The sequence below is a fragment of the Ixodes scapularis genome, unplaced genomic scaffold (assembly GCF_016920785.2).
Source record: "Ixodes scapularis isolate PalLabHiFi unplaced genomic scaffold, ASM1692078v2 PGA_scaffold5__190_contigs__length_132052651, whole genome shotgun sequence".
Taxonomy (NCBI): Eukaryota; Metazoa; Arthropoda; class Arachnida; order Ixodida; family Ixodidae; genus Ixodes; species Ixodes scapularis.
In genome coordinates, this window is record NW_024609880.1 from 45,065,361 (window position 1) to 45,091,757 (window position 26,397).

At 45.4% G+C, this 26,397-nt stretch overlaps 1 protein-coding gene across 1 annotated transcript in view; it reads right to left on the reverse strand.

Annotated features, from left to right (window-relative positions):
* Nucleotides 1-12,747: 12,747 nt before the first annotated feature.
* The window catches only part of LOC8042131 (zinc finger CCCH domain-containing protein 10), a 38,005-nt gene continuing 24,355 nt past the window's right edge, over nucleotides 12,748-26,397 (reverse strand). The window contains exon 5 of the mRNA XM_040223431.3: nucleotides 12,748-14,212. Within this exon, the coding sequence (XP_040079365.1) occupies nucleotides 13,844-14,212 (369 nt within the window). The 3' untranslated portion in view covers nucleotides 12,748-13,843. The remainder of the gene's footprint in view (nucleotides 14,213-26,397) is intronic.

A 26,397-nucleotide genomic window follows, 5' to 3' on the forward strand; every position in this document is an offset into this window, starting at 1 on the left:
ACCGTTTTAAGAAAGCAAAAGTCGAGCACTTGTGCGAAGAATGCCGCACCGTTCGCCGGAAGTGCGCCGGACGGGCTTGAACCCGTATTCGCACCGCACAGGGGTTCACGCTCGTCCGGCGCACGGTGCGACATTCTTCACAGAAGTGCTCGAACGAATACAAAGCGCGTTTGAGGGTTCCTAATGGCCATAATATTTGTTATGTGTTTGTTTTCTTTCTGCCTGAGTATGCCGAGATAATTTCAGACACACCGTTCAGGCACAGATCTTGAGCGTCAGTAAAAACTCGTGCAAAAAGGCTTAGCGAGGAGTAGGGGACGCTTGTTAGGGCCTCCGTCGTAGCTAGCCGATCTCAGCGTTTGCAAAAAGTTAATCTTCTATCAGCATAAAATTTTAGTGGGAGATATATGATGACACGAGGAAGACATCATAGTAATTTTGTGCAGTAGTGAGGTCGAATTTATTGCGTTTCTTTAAAAGGTTATGCGTAAACGCTGGGCTCAACTTTGATACCCTGTGAGGATACGGCTTGCTTTTCGCCCAAAGAAGTAACAAAAAACGGACGTTTGGCAAAAAAAAAAAAAAAAAATACGTGTAAGGCTTTATATGAACAAATTTCAGTTCTAGTTCACTGGTACTGGACGGGATTATTGAAATTGAGCTCAAACATGCACTCGTGGGGTGAGGTGACTAAGCCACGACTTACTACGTTCGCATACGTACGCAAAATATCCGGTGTTTCGGGAACCAAGGAAAGTGCCCCGGTCTTCGTTTTGTATCGCTCGAGAATGAGTGTATTATAGGTTGGTGAAAAGTCAGATAACCGAAAACGCAAGCAGCGCGTTCGGTCGCGGCGTGATAGCATGAGATGAGGCTGCTCAGTCGAAACCGAAACTGAGTGGCCAACTAGTTCCCAGAGTGCATTGCGCGGTATTTCGCCGTGGTGGGGCGCGTCGGTTTTGGAAGTAGTCCATTGCTGGATCGCGCTTGCCGCTCCCGCAAGTGAAGCCACCGGACTTCACTCGCTTGGGATACGATTTGCCGTTTTTGCTAGCCTTTGCTGCGGTTTTCCAGCGTGCTGTAGACACGTTTTCTACTCGTTCGTCGTCATTCGCCGAAGAAGTTTTTTGAGACTCTGTGTATTGTTGAGACTTGCCGTTGTGAACACGTGGAAAATTTTACGAAAGTGCAGTGTCGCAGGAAAAAGGCACAACGCGTCGAAACGAAGGGCTGGCGGCGTGTTCAAAGCGTCCTTGGCACGCCGAAGTGCCGTGTCTCTGTGCCTTCGCGCGCTTGGATACCGACCAAGAACCGACGCCGTGTGAATGTGTTCAGCGAGTGCAATGTGCGTGAAGCCGTATCAAAAGGTACAACTCGTCGAAAACGTGTCGCCGGTGTCGCGGCGTGATCAAAGCTTCCTTCGCACGCCGAGTGATGCATCTTTGTGCCTTCGCACGCTTGGATACCGGTCAAGAATTGACGCCGCGCCAAAGTTCTGAACGTGTGTCGCGCGTAGATGCCTTTAGATCATTTTGTATATATCGGCCACGGAGTTCTGGATCGTCCAGCTGTTCCGGTGAGTTGCTATCAATAAAAGGGGGAGATCTGTACGTGTTCTTATGTATTATATTAACCATGGCTATGTCCCAAAATCTACTCTAATAGATTCCGTGGGAGCACGAATAGGGCAACGTTGTGGAGCCAGGGGGTTTTCGAAAGCAAAAGTACAAGACGGCGAGAATGAAAATCTTTGAAGCGCGGCCGATATGGTCGTGTGCAATCTGCTGACCAATTACAATTAGGCGAGCCGCGCTCAAACGTCAAGTGCAATTAAGTAGGTTGATAATAAGCCAGCACTGATCAGTGATGAGCTGTTGTGCACGGTATTGTGTAAATCGTCTAAGGACGAAAAAAAGACGTACCTTCCCCCCAGCTTCCGTCGCTAGTGGACGCTGGATTAAGCTCGTTCCTAAACCGCGAGGGGAAAAGACGCTGATCCAGAGGCACGAACAGCTTCACGCACATTGCACTCGCTAAACACATACACACGGCGTCGGTTCTTGGTCGGTATCCAAGCGTGCGAAGGCACAGAGACACGGCACTTCGGCGTGCCAAGGAAGCTTTGAACACGCCGCCAGCCCTTCCTTTCGACGCGTTGTGCCTTTTTCCTGCGACACTGCACTTTTGTAAAATTTTCCACGTGTTCACAACGGCAAGTCTCAACAATACACAGAGTCTTCAAAAAACTTCTTCGGCGAATGACGACGAACGAGTAGAAAACGTGTCTACAGCACGCTGGAAAACCGCAGCAAAGGCTAGCAAAAACGGCAAATCGTATCCCAAGCGAGTGAAGTCCGGTGGCTTCACTTGCGCTGCAGCGAACAAGCGGGGAAGCGCGATCCAGCAATTGTCATAGAGATCAGTTGTTGACGCCACTGATCTCAATGACAATTGCTGGATCGCGCTTGCCGCTCCCGCAAGTGAAGCCACCGGGCGTCACTCGCTTGGGATACGATTTGCCGTTTTTGCTAGCCTTTGCTGCGGTTTTCCAGCGTGCTGACGACACGTTTTCTACTCGTTCGTCGTCATTCGCCGAAGAAGTTTTTTGAAGACTCTGTGTATTGTTGAGACTTTCCGTTGTGAACACGTGGAAAATTTTACGAAAGTGCAGTGTCGCAGGAAAAAGGCACAACGCGTCGAAAGGAAGGGCTGGCGGCGTGTTCAAAGCATCCTTGGCACGCCGAAGTGCCGTGTCTCTGTGCCTTCGCGCGCTTGGATACCGACCAAGAACCGACGCCGTGTGAATGTGTTTAGCGAGTGCAATGTGCGTGAAGCCGCATCAAAAGGTACAACTCGTCGAAAACGTGTCGCCGGTGTCCCGGCGTGATCAAAGCTTCCTTGGCACGCCGAGTGATGCATCTTTGTGCCTTCGCACGCTTGGATACCGGTCAAGAATTGACGCCGCGCCAAAGTTCTGAACGTGTGTCGCGCGTAGATGCCTTTAGATCATTTATATATATCGGCCACGGAGTTCTGGATCGTCCAGCTGTTCCGGTGAGTTGCTATCAATAAAAGGGGGAGATCTGTACGTATTCTTATGTACTATATTAACCATGGCTATCTCCCAAATCTACTCTAATAGATTCCGTGGGAGCACGAATAGGGCAACGTTGTACGTGGAGCCAGGGGGGTTTTCGAAAGCAAAAGTACAAGACGGCGAGAATGAAAATCTTTGAAGCGCGGCCGATATGGTCGTGTGCAATCTGTTGACCAATTACAATTAGGCGAGTCGCGTAGGTTGATAATAAGCCAGCACTGATCAGTGATGAGGAGCTGTTGTGCACGGTATTGTGTAAATCGTCTAAGGACGAAAAAAAGACGTACCTTCTCCCCATCTTCCGTCGCTAGTGGACGCTGGATTAAGCTCGTTCCTAAACCGCGAGGGGAAAAGACGCTGATCCAGAGGCACGAACAGCTTCACGCACATTGCACTCGCTGAACACATACACACGGCGTCGGTTCTTGGTCGGTATCCAAGCGTGCGAAGGCACAGAGACACGGCACTTCGGCGTGCCAAGGATGCTTTGAACACGCCGCCACCCCTTCCTTTCGACGCGTTGTGCCTTTTTCCTGCGACACTGCACTTTCGTAAAATTTTCCACGTGTTCACAACGGAAAGTCTCAACAATACACAGAGTCTTCAAAAAAACTTCTTCGGCGAATGACGACGAACGAGTAGAAAACGTGTCGTCAGCACGCTGGAAAACCGCAGCAAAGGCTAGCAAAAACGGCAAATCGTATCCCAAGCGAGTGAAGCCCGGTGGCTTCACTTGCGCTGCAGCGAACAAGCGGGGAAGCGCGATCCAGCAATTGTCATAGAGATCAGTGGTCGAACCGGTCGAATCTGGTGAAAAGTTCGAGGGTTCGTCGAACTGGTTCGACCCAGTCGAACCCCGAAAGTTCGACCTAAAAATCTGGTTCGACAAAAGTTCGCGACACCCCTAGTTGCAACTGAATACTGAATACTGTCAAAATATTTTAGAAACTATTTTAAAGTCTGTGACCTCACCTTCAAAATCTTAAAATAGTGATTTTATATTTAAACGTCCCCCGTCAATGCAGCTACATGCAGCTGCGCCCTTTGGTAACGCTCTGGTAACGGTTAACCTCTCCCTAGGTTGACCCTTACCAACGTTACTAAAACACTCAGTTGGGAAACTCGCCGTCGAAACCTGGGCCGCTGGCGTCCACCGAGACCGAGCTAAATGCGACAACAGCGCCACTCTTTATCGTTTGTCTGTACTGTGATCCCCTTGAGATTTTTGAAAGCCTGTTTTTGAGTAAAAACAAACGGAAAAGACTCTTTTTGTATGGAATTTATTGGAGTTTAGTACCAAATGATGGGCGCGTGATGTTTTTATCATCTTTAGTTCGCAAGGTTTTGCGGAACAATTATTATTGTTTTCATACAACCATGCCTCAGCGGGCCTTTCAGGTAGCACGTCCTGACCTAGGTGCATTTTAACGTCAGTAGTTTACCGCGGCGCCAACCCCCGGTCACAGTCCCAGTTTCGCGGCGCTGATATTAGCGAGTTTTAGTAGACCGTGTTTCCCGCTCCGCTCAGCCCCTCCGCTACCCGGAACTCTACAGCCAAGGTCATCGGCGCGCAGGCGCAGTGGCGGTTTCTTCGAAGCGGAGGCAACCTCCGGACACAGAGCGAGTTGCGCGGCTCGAACACGGATGGCGCCACCATAGAGGTGTACGACAGCGCTCGCGTGGTCGGAGGCGCTCATTACTAAAAACTAAACAAAACAATAATGAATCAAACCTCATTCAACTTTAGTTATGACTGCATATTATTTTACTAAACACAAATTACGTATTCCTAAAAATACAATATATATTTTTTTAAAGTTAATGTCAACAACTCACTCTCAAAATTTAGCTTTTTTCTGTTTTTTGCGTTTCTAAAACGAAACCGCTGCCTATGCGCATGCGCGCTTGCGCTCTGCGCGTTCTGAAACCAGTGGACCGTTGTGGAGGCGTCCGTGGGTTTGCTCGGTGCTTTCGCGCTTTCGCTCGCCTTCGGAGCGTCAAGCTTCGGCGCCTCGATCATCGCATTGCGCGAGCCTCGCACTATCGGGCAAGTGGAAAGCTTTTCGTGTCTTTGAACCACCTCATTTGTGCGGTTACGCAAAGTTGTGCCCAAGCAGCGTCGGGGACAAGAAGCACCCGTTCGTTTGGATCCCAACTGACGACGGTGAGTTTGAAAGTTTTCACCCCAATTGAAACTTTTCCTAAGCTGATCTTCCAGGCACAAATTGCACCATTGGAGGGTTTTGTACTCTTTTAGGTAATTGAATATATCGTTTCATTTTTGAAATTTACAAAATGTCACCGTGATTGCATTGCGATCTACCCATTTCGGCGAGCGTTCTTAGCACGGTTTTGTGGATGAAGACCGTCCTGCAAATATTTGACGATCTGTAGACTGTTAGCGAAATATCACCTCCTCTACCTCTCGTCGATCTCGTTCACAGCAGTGTCGATACCCCGTCGAGTAAATTGAAGTCTCTATATAAATATTCTTCGCCCAGTTTTAAAATATTTCGGAGTTCACATCCTCTAATATCTGCCCGTTTTTATTAATGTATCTCGTGTAGATTCTTTTACAGCCCTGCGACTCGTTTTTTCACGTTTTATTTCTTTCAAAAATAAATAGAAAGCTGGATAGTAAAATAATTTTAGAGACACTTTTAAAATTTTGAAAGATTTACGCATAGAAAGGCGGAATGCAGACAGCAGAGCTTGATCGCGAGATGTGCTATCCGTCCTTCCATTTGCAATTCTTTTAAGAGCTTTTACACCTCCCAACGCACTCCCCTCAAAATTAAAACTCGCGTTAGACTTTTTTTTTTTCGTTTGTTGCAGATAAAATAGCATCATTTGCATTTTTTTTTTCTTTTTGTGTATTCATACAGATTCTCAAGGCATGAAAATCACTCCAACAAGCCTCAGGGACAGGGAACCCAATAGACAAAAGGTATGTCCGTGGTAACTTTTTTGTGAGTTGCACTTCATTGTTTGCCAACCTATCAAGCTTCCTGAATATGTAACCATCAGCATGCTAGGTTCCGCCGTAGTGATCTATGCAGTCTAATCTACGATCGACTGTACTGTAAAACGAGAGTGGCTGGGGCAAAGAGAATTACAACAAAAACAAAAGGATAGTAGGAGCAGCCCTCTGCAATATTTCATAGCCCTGTTTCTCTTCTGCAAGTGTATCTGTTGTGACGAGACAAACTAATGTGTTCTTACATTGTCCTGTGCAGATCCTGGGAGGATAGAGAACACACATACAGCAAAAATTAGAAAGAGTAATGAAGTGGCTGGCCCATCCCATGGGCATCATAGGATCTCGGTGGCCCACACCAAGAAAACCTGGTTCAACTCGTGGTTCAACTTGACGGTGCAAGCGACAGGTATCGGAAGCTCATCAAGAGGCCAAGAGAAATGAGAAATACCAAAGTGGTCTACAGAGAGCTAGGTCTACACATTATTCTCTAAAGATTTTGGTTCAAGTCTGTAAGTAAGCAACGAATAAGTTTGCCTGAATTACAATTCATTGTGTTAACTGTTCATTTGCATGGACCAGTCAGAATGACACGAGCTTTCAACTAGGCATGAAATCTTTTGGCTGTGCTTCTTAAGACCCTCGAGAGGCAATGTTGTCCACTGCGTCAGCAGGTTGCTCTTTGCACGATTTTTATGGAGCAAGATCATAGACTAACAGAAGCCTCTGAGCATCCACTTTGTTTAGACACGTTGTTAGCCTGCTGGTGGCCAACAACCTCTAGGCAGTTTTCTTTTTAAAGTGGGAGGGCGAGGGGGGAAATATCTGTTGCTTCGAACCAGTGATTCCAGGACCTTTGGCAGCTAGAATTCAAACTACGTATTTGGAGAGTTTCACTCTTTGAGATCTCAAGTTTTGGTGGACAATATCTGACCCACTAAAATTTTGCATTATTGTCTTATTACACAGGTTGAAGAATTGATGTTTTATCGTAATATACGTTCAAGTTGGTATTTGAGATTCCACAACCTATAACCATTTAAATATCTTCTTAAACATACCTCACCGCAGGCACGTAGTTAGGATGTTGTTTCGGGGATGGGGGGGGGGGGAGAGAGGTCCTAGTAAAGTGGAAGATTTCGGGGGGGGGGGGGGGGGGGGGGGCATGGGCCTCCCCTTTGGCTACGTGCCTGCCTCACCAATAGGGCTGTTTGCATACAATTCTCCGGCAAGGCTGCATATTTACTTCGCACTGGGTTTGCTTCTATGTAACACATATCAGAAATTATGATTGTTTTCATGTCACGGAAACAGACATTTCTATTTGCTGTTACAATATTCTCTTTTTAATATGGACATCCCCAGTTTCCAAAACAATTCTCTATAATGTTGGTCATCCATAATCTTGAAGAATAAACAATGAAGGTGGTATGTTGTTTATTTTTGTCATCTGCGACTGGGAAAGGGAAAGAGCTGCAAGTGATTCAGGCTGGAAACCCCTGAAAATTGTAACCATTGAGTCACCATTGTCATATCTAACAATTGTGCAGCTCTGGGTAAATTCCGTAACCGAAGAGCTTTACTAAAAAGCGCGACAGGACAACGAACACAGAAGGAGACACAGTGCTGTGTCTCCTTCTGTGTCCGTTGACCTGTCGCGCTTTTTAATCATTATGAATCACCAACTCGTCCGACTTTCTACACTCCTCATTCTTTTTTGCCACACTAATATATTTCCCACCATTTTTTTTTTTTTTTGCGTTTGTCGTTACAGAGGCCAAAATAAAAAGATAAAAAAAAAAACATGTATTTATCCGTTTCGCTCCCAAGCTAGCTGTCCATAGTACGTACTTCGTGTTTCTTTATTTAACGTGACGAGTTTGAATTGTATGGGGACACATATCAGTCCCCGAAAATATGACATTTATAGCGGCGTGACCGCAACGATCGACCACTTTAGCGAGAACTAAGGCAGTAATAGTTGGTGGGCGCCGATAGCCTTTCAAAGTGAAAAAGCTATGTCATGTTCGCGCTAACAGTGTCGCACATTGTATCTTCACTTACCACCTCTTGCTAACGTAGATACTGCGCTCATTATTAATTTTTTTCCGCATAGCAACGTATGGGACCGTTCGGCTGGGCCAGGGGGCGCGCCGGAGCGATACCAGTGGCGCCGCGCCGTGGCCCGACTTCGCCCTACTTAGCCGTTCGCTCGTCCCATCGCGCTGCCAGTTGCAATGGCAGGCACCGCGTTGAAGCTTTCTGTCCGTTAAAAAACTGTGATCATTTTTAGGGAGGCGAACCTCCGCAAAGAAAGGTTGCCTGTGTGTCAGGTCTCCGGGGTGGAGCAAATAATCCAGGCATAGGAATATTTGTCGTTTGCGCAGTGTGTCTCGCAAGTGCAAGACAGCGTCGACTGTAACATCCGCCTCGAGATAAATACTCTTTTTCTTTATGATTTCGCTACTTCTTCAAAGTTAGGGTTATTCGGACAAAAATGAGGATGCAATATTGTTTAAAGTGTCTTTTCGTGCACAGCTGCGCTGTCGCATACACTCCTTGAACTCAGGTTACCGGCTGCTGGAAGCATGCCGCGCCTGTTGACAAGGCACGTACAGCCTGATCGCAACACTGGGTCAGGTTCTAATAAAAAAAAAAAAAAAAAGAACGGTATGTCAATAAGGCCGCCGTTTTTATTTAAACGGATAAAAAAAAAAAAAAAAAAACCTTGCTGTTTTTGCGCGCACCTGTCGCTGCCGTCAAAGCGGTAGAATCGTAATTCATGTACGTGCGTCAATAACCCACTTTTAATTTTATTAGTTAAGGAAGGAGTCTCCAATCGACTTGCATTTGCGTTGTAAAGCGTCCTTTTTTTAAACTTATTTTTATGTGACCACAGAATGATAATTTTGAACACTGTTCCGGTTCACAACTAATAAAAAAAAATTGCGTCACTATTTGTTTTGTTTGCTGTTTAGGTACAATTAAACTTGATATATCTTGAGCCTGTGTGCCACGACAGAATCTTCAATATTCCTTCACTTTCTCTCTGTAAGAAAAGATTATTTAATTTTATATTTCAGTCATGAATGTTTAGTTACTGGCCTTTGCGACGTGCCCTGTCCTCGTCCTCTTAATGGTGCATGCTTTCAATTTATACATCTAACATTGCCAACACACTCTTATTGGTTGACCGAGAAATGTCCGGGTTTGATGTTTTAGGGTTCCCTGGAAAGTAATTATGCCTGTTGTAGGTTAACTACATCATTCTAATAACATAAAGAAAGAACGAGAGTACAGCCGTCAGTGTACATCTCTTTTCAACTTACGCTCAAATCAGTGTGCAATACGTTCTATGATTATCTTTCCCATTTGCCCTCATGTCTTTCGCTGCTTACTCGCCTTCTCTTGTAAGCATCAGGGAACAAAATTTATAGGAATTACTGTGACAGCGCAGGCCAGCTGGTGTGTATATTAACAGTTTAGATGAATTGCCCGAGACTGTGGCGAAAAATCTAAAAATATCAAGCGTGTAGGAAAGATTCCTCTTTCTGTCCACGGTTGATGTTTCTAGTTTTCTCGACCCAGTCTCCACTAATTCATCAAAAGGAAAAATTGGTAAGTAAGCACAGTGAGCTGGGTTCTCAAATTTAAAGTTGTTTAAAAAATAGTAACTGCATAATCGGGGTTATTTTGTCGACACCCACGGGGAATTATCCTAGCTATTGCATTAGGAACATATCTAACACTGCCAACACGCGCAAATTGGTCGACCCACGGATGTTCTAGTGTTAATTTTGTGAGGCGCTTAGGAAGTAATTATACCTGTTGTGGGCTAACTACATAATTTTAATAATACATAGAAAAACTATAATACAGCCGTCAACTTTTTTCAATTATGCGTTCAAGTCTGTACGCAATAGGGGCAACGATTATCTGCCTAATTTTCCCCCAACTCTATTGCCACTTACCCGCTTTCTTATTAACACCGGGGAACAAAATGGGCGGGTAAGCAAAGTGAGCCATGGTTATCAAATTCAAATTCTTTTATAAAAAAATGGTAACTGCATAGTCGAGTTTCGTTTGCAGACAGCCATGGGGAACCATCGTAGTCATTATATTAGGGACTTATCGTAGAACGTCAGTGTCGGATTCCGGGCCCCACAAGCGCCAGCTATACCGCCCCCCCCCCCCCCCCCCCCCCCCCTCCTCCAATCAACGCAAAACTCCTGCATCCTCTCGAGTTTGACCTACGAAAAGTCCCTAAATGTGACAAGCAAGCGTAGCTGCATTACTGCATCACGCGGCAAGATAGAGAAACAATAATTAAACCTGTTCTCCACACAGCTGGCGATTCATGCTTCTGGCGATCTTTCTTGAATCACCTCCCAGGAACCAAACAAAACTTTTTGGGACGCGGATACCTTTCTGTTTCATACGATGCTGTGACATGTGTGTAACCTTTGCATCCGGTACATTACTTTACAAAGCGCGAATCCAGCCCGACAAGCGCACCAGCCTCCCGCGTCGTCTGCTCCTCGTACTTCTAACAAGTATCAGCGCGCCCCGCCAGGGGGAGGAGTGGCGCTGCGTATGCGCGGCGAAACTTCAGCCGCACAGCCCTTACAGTGTAAATTGTTTTTCCTTGTCATGAAAATGACTGAATAAATGCGTCAACGAGTGCGAAAAATGCTGCATTTGTTTCGATTCCCTGGAAGACGCGGACGACAAGTAACGGACTGTCAACTGCTGGACACAAGGTAGGCAAGCGTAACTTACAATTCTTTGCCATAACACGTGGTATGGCACGCGCGGACCGTAAATTTCCAAACAAAACGTACCGCGGTACCGGCGGTACCACGGTAGGGAGCAGCGGCAGGGCACGGCAGAAGGGCTGCGCCATGTTGGATTTTGAGCGGCTTCGTCTTTGCAAACGGCTAGGAAGCCGCTCCAGCTAGCTCGACGGCGTCAAAAGTAATTAATAAAACATTAGCGCTTCAATTTATGAACATAATTATCGTCGCTTATTTTAGTTTTGCAATCTATTAATAGAGCAATGAGGCTTCGATTCGTTGCAGTAATGAGCGCCTCCGACCACGGAAGCGCTGCTGAGCGCCCAGTTTTCCCAGAAATCGACTCCATTGGGTCTATGGGAGTGTCCTGGCACTGGCGGAGGGCTAGCGGAGCGGGAAACACGGTCTACTAAAACTCCCTATTAGCGTCGCCACCATCAGCGGCGCTGTGCATAGCGTCGCCACCGGCAGCAGCGCTTAGGTGGTGGGGGGCTCTCATTAATACAAAAATACAAATATAAAACTTTGTCCGCTAACAGTAATTTCAACAAAACGTCTTCACCGCACCATGAAAATAAAATGCAATTTATTTTATATATTTCTTTCTGTTCGTTCTGTTTTCGCTCTAAAACCAAAACTCTAAACCGACCCGCTGGCCTCGCCGGTGCGCTGGAAGGCGCCGCTGCCTCACTGGGTTTGTTACCACTAAAATAACCAGGGCAAAGACAGACCCTATGCTCTGTTTCATACTTAGTGTACAGTGCGGTCAAAGCCACTGGCACAAGCTTGGGGTTTGAACTTGCGGATCATTTGCACATGTTCTCGAGCTAACGAAACCATAGGTGAAGCTATGCGCTCACGCCAGTAGCTTTGATGGTGCCGTATACAAGGTATGAAACGAAGTACAGTTAGCAAAGAGGCCTGGGAGGTCTGGTGAAGTCGGTCCATTATTTCTCGTTCACAGAGATTTAGATATAAAGTTCTACAAACAGCTGTTGTCCTTTTTTAAGCAATTTTACTGCTTAAAGGGGCGTAAGCGTCAACCTTTTTTTGCGGTTTCCGTGTCTCTTGTGGTTCGGGCAACCCAGCGAGCACGGAGAGAGTAACTAAATATCAGTGCATCATATTTTAACCGGACGACTCGGAAACCTCCTCCTCCCACAGGGGCGCCCTGTGGTGTCGAACGAGCGCGGCATGTGACGAAATCGTGATGTTGTTAGTCCTGCTCGGCCAAGGAGAGAGTGCTGCCCCGTTCCCGGGCAGCTTACTCTCCCTCAGCCTTACGTCCTGTCCCAGTTTTCCCCTGCCTCCCCACATTCTTCAGTCACCGCGGTACGCGGGTGCGGGAAAAAGGGGGACAGAAAACCAAGGACATCATAAAGGAGGTTATTTTTTGTTTGTTTTTATAATTTTAATATGCCTATAACTTAAAGCGAATTTTGAGAGAAGAAACAGTTCACTAAGCTACTACGCTCAGTGCACTCAGGTTCGGTGCAAATTAAACAACAAAAAGTCGTTGCAGGGCCCCTTTAAGAGCAGAATAGCAAACAGTTCGAGGGAATAAGAATAAATTGTACACGACATATCCAAACTTTCCAAAATTTATCGAATAATAAAAAAAAAAAAAAGGTTTGCACCGTTTACATGCAACATATTGACATTGCACTTTCTTGATTCACACCAGCACTAAGAGCACAATGCACGGCTTCAAGCAATATGCACTGTCTCATGTCCAAAGGACACTAGTCCGACGGGGGTCATGACAGGACAAAGATGTATGCAAATACACTTTAGGCACCTAGAACAGGGCACAAAGGCATCAGAGCTCTTTGCTAGAAAACACAAAGCCCCAACTTATCTTAAACCCCTAGATAACTTGAAAAAAAAAAAAGAAAGAAAACTGCACACAGTTGCTACAACCGTGATGATGATCAGCCCAAAAGAATAATGAACTTGCTAGCACACACACAAAAAAGAAAGAGCACTTATTTTATTTTTCGTACATTCAATGAAATTAAATGTTGCCACCACATGAACACGCATTGGTGAAGGTTGCAATTCAAGAAGGTGGTCAAAAGTTCAAAAGCCTGGAGCATGTAAATCCGCCACCACAGCAAACTGTCAGCCAGACAAACTGCACACTACCATTGACACATTGCTGACATTCCGCACATGTTGTACAAACTTCGTACAAGCACCCCAGCCACCCACAAACGTTGCACATATCACTGATGCCAGTGAGATGGTGACAAACGATTGGCAACACTGGTTCTGACTGCCCACTCCCCCACCAGGAAAAATGTTTTTGACCATATGTGAGCTGAAGTCATTTGAAGCCACACCGATGACACTGAGGGCAGTTCCTTTCCAAGCAGAGATGAGGGTGGACATCCCAGCTGTCCCACGATTGTCGCGGAGGTCCTCTATGTTGGCAAGATGTCGGCAGACAAATGGCAACAGTGCTTCGATGGCTCACCACCCCACTGAGAAACACAATGTTTGTGGCCAGATGAACTGAAGTCACTCAAAGCCACACTGGATGACATCAAGGACAGTTCCTTTCCGACGAAGGTGGAGGGTGAACATCTCAGCCATACCACAAATGTTGCAGACGACCTGGACATCAGTGAGACGTCGGCAGACGAATGGCAACGACGGCTTGCCACCCCATTAGGAAACACAATGTTCGTGGCCAGATGAACTGAAGTCACTCAAAGTCACGCCGGATGACATCCAGGACAGTTCTTACTGAAGCAGGGAAAAAGATGGGCATCTCAGCCGTCCCACAAAAGTCGCAGACGCCCCACCATCGCTGAGATGTCTGCGAAATGTCGGGAGACAAATAGAATCAACGGCTTCAATGCCCCGCCACCCCACCGGGAAACACGGTGTCCAAGGCCCAACGACCCAAAGTCACAGTGGATGACATCCAGGACAGTTCCATTCCAAGAAGGGTGGGCATGGCCAAGGAGAGCCCTAGTGCCCCATGCGGTGGGCAATCACAGGACGTAGCGACTGGGTCATGACAGGGTAGGAGACGAGCGGTGCCGAAGGGCTGCTCATGGTGATGATGGTTTGGGCAAGACTCTGCGACAGGGATGCCGGCAGACTGGAGGAGATTGAGACGGGCACCACGGGAACCATTGGAGTCAGGCTCTGCGGGGAAGAGGCCAGCTCAGCGGTGCTGGCCAGTGGCGCCACCGGCTGGAGGGTGGCCGCCGTCGGAATCACTCCCAAGGACTGGCTGGCCGCCGTCTGCTTGCTCAGCCGCAGTGCCGCGTTCTGGTCCAGCAGAAACTCATTGGTGGCCATCAGGTCTGCGACTTGCTTCTTCAAGTCATCCACCTGGATTCAGAGAACAAGCAAAATGCTACAATGGTAAACGCATGTGGAACGAGCGAGCGAAAAGTACATGTACGAAATGTCCTGTGCTTTTACTCATCCCACTTTTCACATCTGTACATGTTCTAAGCACCAGTAATGGAAGCGGCACCTGGACGTTTTGTAGCAGGTTCTGCAGCAGGCAAAATATTGGTTTGGAGGAGCCATTGACGCTTTTGGGGGCAGACGCCAACATCTGTTAGCACATCACTTGGGAATGAAAAAGTGATTGCATCTCTAAATGAATTCATTTATGATAGTGATCAAGGGTTTCTCCTTGATACTCGAGCATATTACTTTACTGTTTGTGATAATACGTAAGGTGTAAAAGGAACACAATTCTTTAATAAGGCTTTAGTCAGAGCAGATTTCATCTACAATGGATATTAAAAAAATGGTTGAAAATTAAATCATAGTGAAACACTTCATGAAATAAATCCTCTTCTCCCTCCCCATCTTTGACTCAGTAGTTTGTTTAGCCTGTAAATATAATTTCTTTAAAATGCCAGCAAGAACCAGCATATCCGCTAACACGTCAACCAATAATAATGCATCCTGTAAGTTTAATGAACATGCCGAACTTGACACTCTCTGCAAAAACAACCACCCAAAAATATTATGCAAAAATACTCCAAAAGCCGGGAGACGTCATAATTAAAATAAGAACGCCGACTTGACATAACAGAAAAAACAACTTCATTAGACGTTTTGCCTCCCATGCGGGAGGCATCATCAGTAGTTACACAGCAAATGCAGGGTTCAACCTAAACTCGACGCTATTTATCACGAATGTCCGTGTAAGCTTCGTGGAGAGGGCCGCGGTTTTTGTTGCACACGGATGTGTCCCTGCGAAGAAACCAAATATATTATAAAAGCCTAGACTTGTGCTTTAAAGGGACGGTGCAACAATTTGCGGACTTTGGCTAATTAATTGCGGGAATTGATCCCGGCCACATATAAAACGAAGGACCGAAAACTATTCTTTCCTGCTTGCCCCAGTTTTCATTAAAAAAAAAAAATAAAAGAAATTGGTATCTCTGGCACCCCTCAACTCAACATTGAAGCGGCACCAGCTTCGCCTGTGAAGTCATTCGGAGTGGCGTTGGTTTCCGGTTGGGTGCTTCTGGCTTCCGTTTCCCCAGCGCTCGCCGGCTCGCCAGGCTCGCCGCTCTCCAGTTGATTCCCGACCAACATGGCGGCATGGGCGGACGGCCTGAGCGACGTCGAGCACAAGATGCTTGCGTATAGTAAGTCAGTTGGACTTATGGGCGGGCAGTCGAAGTCGAGACACCAGGAACAATAACAATACCACGATGCTACGGACCGCGACCAACGCACTCCGTCGAGCGAGGGAAAGACAAAACGTCCGGGTTGCTCGTGTAGCCGCCGTAGCCGCCGTAGGCGCCTCGGACGTCAACGAATGTCGGCGACGGCAGGTTTGGTTGACTTGCGGTAGATGGCGCCACGAATCTTTTAGCGGCAATATTAGGCTTTTGAAGGGTTTCTGCATGCCTAAACAACAAGATTTTTTAAACTTAACCTTAAACCAAGCTTACAATTGCCTAACACTATCACTTACAAAAACCACTCCGAATGACGTCACACCACAGGTTCCATTTGCGGCCACCATGTGGCCGCAGGTTGGGAAAAAAAGTGTTTTTTATTTTGCGATTACGCAGCGAAATAGAGGTATTTTGGGGTATGGTGGCACTTTTTCTCTTACTTATGCCGAAGTAAACAATACAAAAAATACAAGCTGCACATTCTTTCAGTGTTAAAATCATTGCACCACCCCTTTAAAGGCAACACTGCTCTTTGGCGGCGTAGGAACCAAAGTTACGTCAAAGTTTGCTGCTGTTTCTATCGAGAACTGCACAGGAATTACTGCAAATACCGCATTCAGTGAAATATACAAGGTGTCCCAGATAGCTCGCACCAAACATTACATAAAAAACGGAGCGCTCTGCGAGAGTGAAACAAACTGTACGTTGTTGAAAGCATTTTGGGGAAGTGCACAATTTCTTTTAGTACACCTAGGTAATTAGTTAATTCATACTAATTAGCTAATTTTTGAATTACTTGTTTAAGAGCTGAAATAAGTGTGAATTTTAAAGCTGTAGAGTGCATTGAGAAACACCCAACTGAGGCGTTTCTTACACTATACACTTTGTGCGCTTCTTTTTATTAGCCTAAAAAGAAAACCCACGAAATATAAAAAAAGACCATGTGGCAAAGCGCCCCGCAGCGCTCTCAGAGGTGCTCTGAGGGAACAAAGTCCACCTTATCACTGGTGCGCTGTCTGAGACAGGGCTGACAGGGCTCTGCGGCAGCAGATGCTTGCTCTTATATTCGGAGACTACCTCCAATACAAAGCCCAGTCTCGAACAGCGCGACAGTGATTAGGTGGGCTTCGTTCCTTCAGAGCACATTTGAGAGCACTGCAAGCGCAACGCGCAGGCACGTTGTCATGTGGTCTTTTTTCACACTTGCAGGCTTTCTTTTTAGGCTAAAAAAAGAAGCGCACAAAGTGCATTGTGTAGAAAACACCTTAATTGGGTGTTTCTCAATGCATCTACGACTTTCCAATTCGCACCTCGGCTCTTAAGCGAAAAATTAAAAAATGAGCTAATTAGTCTTCATTAAATAATTAACAAGGCAGACTAAAAACAGTTGTGCACTTTCCCACAATGGTTTTTAACAATACAGTTGGTTTCACTCTCGCAGAGCGCTTCTTTTTTTTGTAAAGTGTGGTGCAAGTTATCTGGGACACTTTTTACACATATTTCTTGTCTCTTTCTTTCTCTGCTTTTAATTTCTTTTTTTTTTTTTTAGATTAGAGATTATCTTACAATTAGGACAAAGAAGGTTGACCTGTAATAATCCTGAACATAATTTAAGTGCCTCTTGCACTAAGCCAGGCGCTCCCCCGTCAGCCGCTACTCCTAGCACTCCAGTGCAAAGGGGTGAAGCTTGATGCACGCACGCTGGTGAGAGAAGGTGAAGGGTGACACGAGCGGCGCAAGTGCCACGCTACTCCGCAGCCACAGAACTCGAGGCGTGTGGCGGACGTGATAATCGAGTGAGCTTATCAGGAGTACAAGACCCTCGTTCTGTTTTTATCACAGTAGCCGCAATCGCCAATCCTACTATTTTGCTGAGCTTTCTCAGGACTCTTACTTCCTGACATCGACAACATCGTCTCGACATTTAGATGATGTCGGCAATTAACCAGCCAGCGCATCAACCAGCCAGAGCCATTGATGCCCAGCATCAACGGCTCTGGCCGGTTGATTTGCAGCATCAAAGTGCAATATCGTGGCAATCGTCATCTGTACGTGTTCTTTCATTGGCTAAACCAATCAAGTGCAGCGAATGTCCCGTAACTTCCGATTTTGGTGTAGGTGTCTGAGCCTCTGACTGCGCCTCGAGATGAAACAAATTATACGGCGAGTAGAAATGCTGTGGAATACATATTTGCACAATCTTTTTTTTTTCCTTCAACTTCTGCTAAATTTAGGGTTAACCAATAATAAAACATTAATTATTTTGCTTTAAGCCCATCTCGGCGCAGGTGTGGCGCAATGCTTAGTGAAAATAACATTTTGGCGCAAGACGTGGCAGACTTTCGTGCATGACACAATTTGCCGCAACTGGCGTACCACTTCTGTCACTGAAGCCTAGATAAGGACGGCTGCCTTCTTTAGCCATTCGTAGACGCTTGTAGTCCTTCAGTTTTAAGCGTTCTGCTGCCCAGTTGCAGGTGCAACACCGGTCAGGTTAATTTTTCCAGTGGTGCTTAGTAAAAAAATATTTGTCAACATAACAAAAAAAAGTGTACAACCTGTGCCAGAAAAGCAGTTGCAGTAAGCTGAGATAATGCTGTTGCCGAATTGCCCGAGTTGCAGTCGAAAGGCGTAAGCGATAGTCTGTTGTAGGTTTAGACTAGCGGGACAAGGCCCTCCCACAAAGCTCTCTGCTCGCCAGGATTGGTGGTTTCCTCCTCTCCACTTGCCTCCTCTCCAGCATTCCCTCTGCTAAAGTGGAAAGGGTGGAGGGCTTTGTGGGAGGAACTTGTCCAACTAATCTAAACCTGCAACAGATCATAAAATACGAGGTGTATTATTTAAACTTCCCATATTGTTTGCAAAACAAATAAATAACTGAAAACTGCATTAATGCAGTCTGTGCAAAGGTGTTATATGGCCAGGGGAACATAACATAGGGGGCTAATAGGCCATATGCAAAATCCTTACCAGCTATCATCATCATGTCATTAGGAGCCACCATATTGGGGGTTTATCACATCTTCCAGTTGCGGACGAGGCGTATCTACATTTATCTTGGTTTCCATAATATTAGGGCAGTTTATCTGTACACTCGACTGGTTGCTGGTTAGTTTCGGTTCAAAGAAGAAAAGAAAGACGGCCGCAAAATTCTGGAAAAGGAATTGTCAGCAACGAAGTCGTAACAGTCTTCACTCAAGCAGTGAACTGGGCCATCCAGGTCAATGAACGGTATTTCTCTAAGACGTCTGTGAAGGGTTCGTACTGAACCAGCATCAGGTGATCATATTTTAGTTCTACGACTTCCATTTTGCCGGCACTATTGTGAAACGGGCGAAACCATTGGTACGGGAACCCCCCCAATATGAAGGAAATCTGATAATTGATCATGAATACACTAGATGGCGCTTCTTTTTGCATATGGTCTATTGCCACGGCGAGTCGAATAATTACATAAAAAATGTTAATGATCTTCTTGAGGTTACAGCGCACTAGACGAGGACAAAACGAGACAAACACAAAGAGGAAAAACACAAGCGCTGACTTACAACACCTTTATAATCTTCTTCTATTTCTAGTTTTTCTTCAGAAAACTGGTTTAAATAACAGATTGGTTATAAACGAAAACGAGGGAAAAATCCCAGTCTTCTCAGAGGCCATTGCAATTGTCGCGCTAAATATCTTAATTTTTTTACAGATAGCGTCAGGGATGGGCTACCAACACAATTATCTTCTAGGCACGCAATCATCTCTGCCTCCATTATTTCTCTGGTGAGCTGGTTCCTACTCCTAGCTATGACAGTAGATGTCTCAAAATCTGCTGAGCACCCACAATTCCTGCAGTGGATGCCGAGATGTCCAGAAATGACTTTGTGGGTGTTATAATGGTGTCCTCTTAAGGGAGGACACCCCCTAGGAGGGTCAACTTTTGAACCCCTGGCTTCAAATTAATGAAATTTACAAAGTAGGCTGGTGGTCATGCTAGAGGGTGCATAACAAAAATTTCAGGTCTGTCGGTTAAGTGGGAAGGAAATTAGGGCAGTCTATCAGCCACACCCCTACATTGTTTAGTTAATCTATCGTCGGAAAACAATCACAATATTCAAGGTTTGTATTCACTAGATATGTAGCAGAATGCATAGGAGGTGCGCCTATAAAAAGTTATTTTGTAAAAAGTCATTGATTTCTATCGATTTTCTCTTCTGCAAAATTGGTCAACTTTTTGGTCTTCTGTGTCTCCGACAAAATGTCAACATTTTTTATAAGAGACATCCATGAAGTGAGAAACAAACTCCACAGGCACATTCCTTATTAAATTTCAGTCAGGAAAAGTGAAAAACTAGCCTTCAATGTATAGCCATTATCAAACAATAGATTGACTGAAATGGAATTTATACCAAAAAGTGGAATGGAGAAAAATGTGTTCAAAGTGCTCCAAACCCTACCTTTACTTTAGCTTCGGTGGACAGAAAATAATTTATAAAAAATTAACTATGCAGTGTAAACTAGTGAAAATTTCTGGGAATGCTCTCTGGATGTAAATATGTAATTTTTCAAAATCAATGATTTTGCAGAATTATTTTTCCTCTGGGTAGAGTCCTCCCTTAACCGGCCGTTCAAACACTGTCCTGTTTGTCCAACATATTTCTTACCACCTGAGAGTGGAACAGAATAAAGCACTCCTTCAGAGCAAGGCACAAAGCATGCTGGGTTTTTTTTTTTTTTGTACAGCCAAATCAACAGTGTGCTGAATGAATTATTTCCCCAGACAGGCTAGAAAGCTTGTTTGGCGCTGAGAAGGCAACGTTAATGCTAATACGATTTCCTATCTTTTTATTTTTTAAGATTGTGTGAAACTCCCTTAAAGGGATGGTGAACCGAAATTTGTATTTCAGAAAACAATGCAGAAGCTGTAGGTGGGACGCTACAATCCCTAAAACACCACTCGTAAGGCAATATCTCAAATGGCCGGCCGTATTTTTGGAAAAAAAGGTTGAGACTGAACGAAGCCGAGGAGGCCGTGACGTCAACCACATGTCGTTTCCTCCTCTCTTCGCTTCGCCCCCTCAAGGCGGCGAGGCAGAGAAGACGCAAGGCCCGTTCTCTCCTTCTCGACTCATCTCGGCGAAACAAGATGTCAATATATCTGTCAAATGCGCCTCCTCTTTTTAAAAAAAGGGTCATCTGATCAAGATATTGCTGTACGAGTGATGTTTTGGTGTTTTGTAGCATCCCGTTGCACACTTTTTCCGCCATGTTTTGTAGAATCCAGATTTCAGTTCAGCATCCCTTTAACTAGGGTTCCGTGTTTTAAACGTTTATTTTTTTTCTCGAATTTAAGGGTATTTTTTTTGTCGGGGTTTAAGTTTTTCTACAGGTTCTGTTTTTGTGTAAATTGGTTTAAGTCATGCCCAAATTTACACAAAAAAACACAGAACCTGTAGTAAAAATTAACCCGTAAAACAAAATACACCAAAATCGAAAAGAAAAAAAAAAAGCTTAGAAAACACAGAATTCTACCTCTTTCACTTTTTAGGTTCACCCTTTCTTATTTTCTGAAGATCTTCTGTTACAGCTGTTAAGTATATAGGGTAACCTGCCTATTGTAACCTAGAAATTTGTGCATCAAAGCTTACATTGAAAGCATGATGGCATAACTTGCTAAGGGCATTGGTGAGGCATAGCTTCAATATACCTCTTTTTACAACCTTTGAATGGGCCGACAGCAATTGAAGGAGAGGTTTCTTTCCTTGTGGTTCGTACATCCAGCACATGTGATTATCTAACACAGTTAACCATAGGTCCAATAAGAGTAAGGACCTTTCTTTCAAAAGCTCATGCATTACAATTCTTGTGGTTTTAGCCTAGATAACTGTATTGTGGTGAAGGTGTTTTGCTTTGTTGACGACAATCTACTTTTCTTAGATTGTTGAGGGATGGAACTGGGCAAAGCAGCTTTGGAGCAATCTTGGGAGCAGAAAAAACTACTGTTTGGAGCAGGCTGGGAGCAGCAAAAATGAGGTCCTGGATCAAGTTGGGAGCAGCATACCAGTTTTAAGAATGTTAAAATAGAGGCTAAATGAAAACTCGAAGAAATATGGCATGCAGATAACTTCATGTAAACTTTAACGGTAGTTTCAATTAAAATTTTATTTGAAACACTTTTCACAATATTACATGAAAATTACACAAAACATATAAAGCAAAACTACAGTACAGTGTCACACGTGATGGAATCGACTTGCAAGGAGGTAAATATAAACAAACAGGTAGAAATAGTTTTCAGCTTGTACTTTGCTCCATCATAGGCCTCACTGCTTGCTTGCCTTTGTTATGTTCCCAAGTTTTCTGTGTGGGGCCCCAAGGCGGGCCAACGCGGGTTGCTGGCTTGCAATACACCTTTCCATAAAAGCGCAGTACGGCGCGTGCATTGCATTGTTTGTGTGTTATGTATGCGCAGCTTGTGGCTGGCTGCAATTGCGAGCGACTGCTGGTTGGACTGTGATTTTGCGCGTGTGGGCTGTGCCAAGAGGGAGGCACACTTAAAAACATTTGAGTTTATCTTAATACGGCGGTACTGTTTGCTCCACTATTCAGATGAAGCGACTCCAGGATCTTAGAAAAGCGCACAGCATCGGCAGCTATACTTCGTTACAGCTTATGTCCAGACGCAGCCGATGCTACAGGCGCCAGCATGTGGCCTTCAATAGTGCTTGCACTGCACGAGCCAGAAGTTTCGATGTCAATGTTGCCAACAGAAACTGCGAGACGGCTAATTTCAACGAGGCTGGTTTATAATTTCAGTTGGGCGCACCTTGGCGCAATTTCGTTCTTATTTATACTTTTGTATCAGTGTGGCGCATGAAAATTCATTAGGCGCACATGGGTGCAATTGGCGCAGCAGTTCCATCCCTGATTGGTCAGACTTCCACCTTAAGGTAACTAATGTCCTATCATGCTTTAAGGAGAGTCTAGAACCACTAGAATTAGCGCATGAGCTTCCCGACTGAAGCTCCTTCCTACTGTTCTTACCTTGTCAGTGAATACTGAAAGCATGCGACAAGACATAAGTGGTCCCAGGCAGCACCGAGTTCTGGGCCAAAACTTGGCTTGCGTCTGGCAGTTTAGGGCATTAAGAAGCCCGAAGAAGCCAAAGTAGTGCCAAACCTGACCTCCCTTGGCAACAGTCTGGGTATCTTGGCCCTAATTCGCCAAACAAGTGCCAAACTTAGGCTTCGCCGCCGGGTAGTTCGGCTGTCGTCTGGCATCTTCGGGCCCAAATCGCCTAAAAAATGCCAGATTTAGGCTTACTGCCCGGTAGTTCGGCAGAACTTTGGCATTTTTGGGCCAAAATCGCCAAACTAATGCCAAAGTTAGGCTTCACTTTTCGATAGTTCGGCTATCACCTGGCACATTCGGGCCAAAATCGCCACAGATGTGCCAGAGTTAGGCTTACTACCTGTTAGTTCGGCAGAGCTTTGGCATTTTTGGGCCAAAATCGCCGAACTAATGCCAAAGTTAGGCTTCACTTTTTGACAGTTCGGCTGTCACCTGGCACATTCGGGCCAAAATCGCCAGAGATGTGCCAGAGTTAGGCTTACTACCTTGTAGTTCGGCAGAGCTTTGGCATTTTCGGGCCAAAATCACCAAACTTATGCCAAAGTTAGGCTTCACTTTTTGACAGTTCGGCTGTCACCTGGCACATTCGGGCCAAAATCGCCACAAATGTGCCAGAGTTAGGCTTACTACCTTGTAGTTCGGTTGAGATCTGGCATCTTTGGGCCCAAGTCGCCAAACGAGAGCCCAAGTTAGGCTTCGCTTCCCGATAGTTTGGCTGTGATCTGGCAGCTGCGGGCCAAAGTTGCCAAACAAGTGCCAGAACTAGGCTTACTGCCTTGGAGTTCGGCTGATGAAATATTTGATGTACGCGGGTGGTCTTCATCTTAATTAAATAGAAATCAAGTTTTATTCGGCTGGCAACTTTATCCTATTTTTGGTGTCTCTTGATTTCTGCAGTCCAAAGGTTGGCTGAATGTTTTGACGCGGCTGGAGCAGGCTTTGCAAACGCAAATAAATTGTGCCAGAGGTTGCACTCGCGCGTAATTACACAAGCCAATATCGGGGCGCGCCGTGAGACTAGTTCGACATTATGGCGCGTTCACACCGGCGATGCGATCTAGTCGCGCCATAACTTTCATCGCAAAAGCGACCATCGCAGGCAAAACGTGACGGGTTTTGAGCAGTCGCTTGCTGACCCGACTTTTTACGATGCACTCTAGTCGCGGAGAGGCCGAGCCAACCAACGGCGTTCGGAGCGAGAGTTTTTGAGAAGCGAATCGCCAACGAAGGCGTTGGACTCGCTCATCGCGCACGCCAAATTGACCAACTAATTACTTTTATTTATTTTTTTTTTTTTGCGCTGCGATTTAGTTGGATCGCTCGACTGCTTACATCCCCGGTGTGAATCCGCCTTTACAGAAAGTGCTGTCATTGAGCTAACACTGCGCAAGACGGATGTACGCACGTTTCCACAAGAGATATCATTATTAGGCGGCGCATTGCAAAAGCGAGCGTGGCTCTGTGCGTGTCTTGCATTGTGATTGAGCACTGTCAAATCCTAGCGATAACAAAGAGCGGAAACGACCGGGGCTCCGTGGCGCGGCTCCCGCATCACACTTGGGGAATGAAAATAAAATCCCGGAAATTGTACTATTTTACCGTGTTGATACTTTTTCAACATTAAAAAGTGGAGACACAAAAGGGACGATACAGACAGGACAATCTGAACTTTAAAGGCCGCTGTACAAACGGGACGTTCTACAGAGAAGAACCTTCTCTCCCGAAGCTAGGGGACGGGGAGGGAAAGGGCCATCGTTGGGTGGAAAGAGCGTCTAGAGAATGGGATTAACCTCGGGGCGAGCCATCTTCTCGAGAGGGAGTGGGGACGGAACAAAGCTGCGGTGGGGGTTCCGGCTAAAAGGTGGAAGAAAGTTAAGCTTGTCAAACGGCAACCTCAGATCCGAGGACGGGCACTTTAGAGAATTTGAAAAAAGCTGCTTGATTAGCCGGACGACCCAGTGCGGCCTACTGGTTCTAGAAGGTGACTCGCATGAAGAAAACTCGTTTTGCTCGAAAACTCTAAAAGCATTCTGGACGTGAACTCTTGCCACAAATAAAAATAACACATGCATGAAAAACTACGAAGGAAACTAAGCTTTCTCCTATGATGGGAAAATGCGTGAGCATTACAGGCGGAGTTATGTTGGCGCAACGGACAGCGCGCTAGTTTCACGATCAAGCGGGCCTAGCTTCGAAACCGGGCTAGTTTTTTTTCTCGTGTTCTTTTTTTTTATTTCGTTTATTTTTTTATTTTTTTTTGTTTGGTCACGTAACAAGAAAAATCACATGAACAGAATTTTTTTTTTGGCCACGTCACCAGATTTTTTTTTATTTCTCCTTTCCTTCAGTTTTTCTTTCTTTTTTTTTTTTTTTCCTTTTTTTCGGTTTACGCTTTCTATCGCAAAACTCTTTGCACTTATTTCGCGTTAAATTGGCGTTAGCCAAATCATTTTATTTATGGCAGGGAGTTCTGCCGTACGTATTTTATGTTACTATTACCAACCCTGGCTTGCAATTTCTGCTATCCAAAGGACTGGACTATGCCCTTGCTCCACGGTACGTTCCAAAACCTGACTTCATAATTGAAATTGAAGAGAAACTCAGACATGTGCACGATGTCACAGGGTTAAATTTCGCGAGAAGCCGCGTTGTCAGTGTTTCGAACAATGTGAAACCGGCCGGGTCACATTTAGATCAACAAGAACGCATTGCTCTTAATGAGTTGAAGTCAGACAGCTCCATCGTGACTTTAAAGGCCGACAAAGGAAAAGGAACCGTTGTGCTTGATAGGGATGACTACATGAAGAAGATGTATGAAGTTATAAATGACAGTCGCTATTTCGTGAGGCTATCAAGAGATCCCGCTGCTAAGTCCGAAAGAGAGTTAGCTGACCACCTTCGAGAGCTGAAAAAAAAAAAAGGACGCATCAGTGACGACCTATACCGTCGTCTCTTCTCCTTTGACGCCGCGACACCCAAGATGTATGGACTCCCCAAAATTCACAAACCGGGTTGCCCCCTACGCCCGATTGTATATGTTATTGGTTCATCCACTTACAGCCTTTCCAAATATCTGGTTATGATTCTGAGCCCTCTTACGGGAAACAATGAGTTTAGCGTCCGGAATTCCCGTGATTTTGTTGAACTTATACGCGCTCAGACCCTGCTACCGCACGAGGCTATGGTATCCTTTGATGTGATTTCATTATTTACGAATGTCCCCAACACCCTGGCGGTTGATGTCGCCCGTGACCGGTTGTTCGCAGACCAGTCGTTGTCCACTCGCACAACCCTCCTAGTTGATGACGTTATACTCCTTCTGCGTTTTTGTCTCAACCAGTGTAATTTTAGTTTTAATGGGGACATATTTCATCAGGTCAGCGGATGGCCTATGGGGAGTCCAGTTTCCGTAACCGTCTCGAATCTCGTCATGGAATATATATGTTGAGGAAAAGGTAATGTCTGGCATTGATTTCCCCGTGAAGTTCTACCGTCGCTATGTCGATGACACTTTTGTAATAGTTAACAGAGAGAACGTAACCGATTTTCACCGCAATTTGAATAGTGTCCACCCCTCAATTAAGTTCACCTGCGAACATGAAACCGATAGTACCTTGCCGTTTTTTTATGTACGTGTCCATAGAACTAGTGAATCTTTCTCTAAGATTGAGACATCCGTATATGGTAAACCATGTGACAGACAAAACTTTCTTGACTACCACTCTCATCACCCTACTCACCACAAAA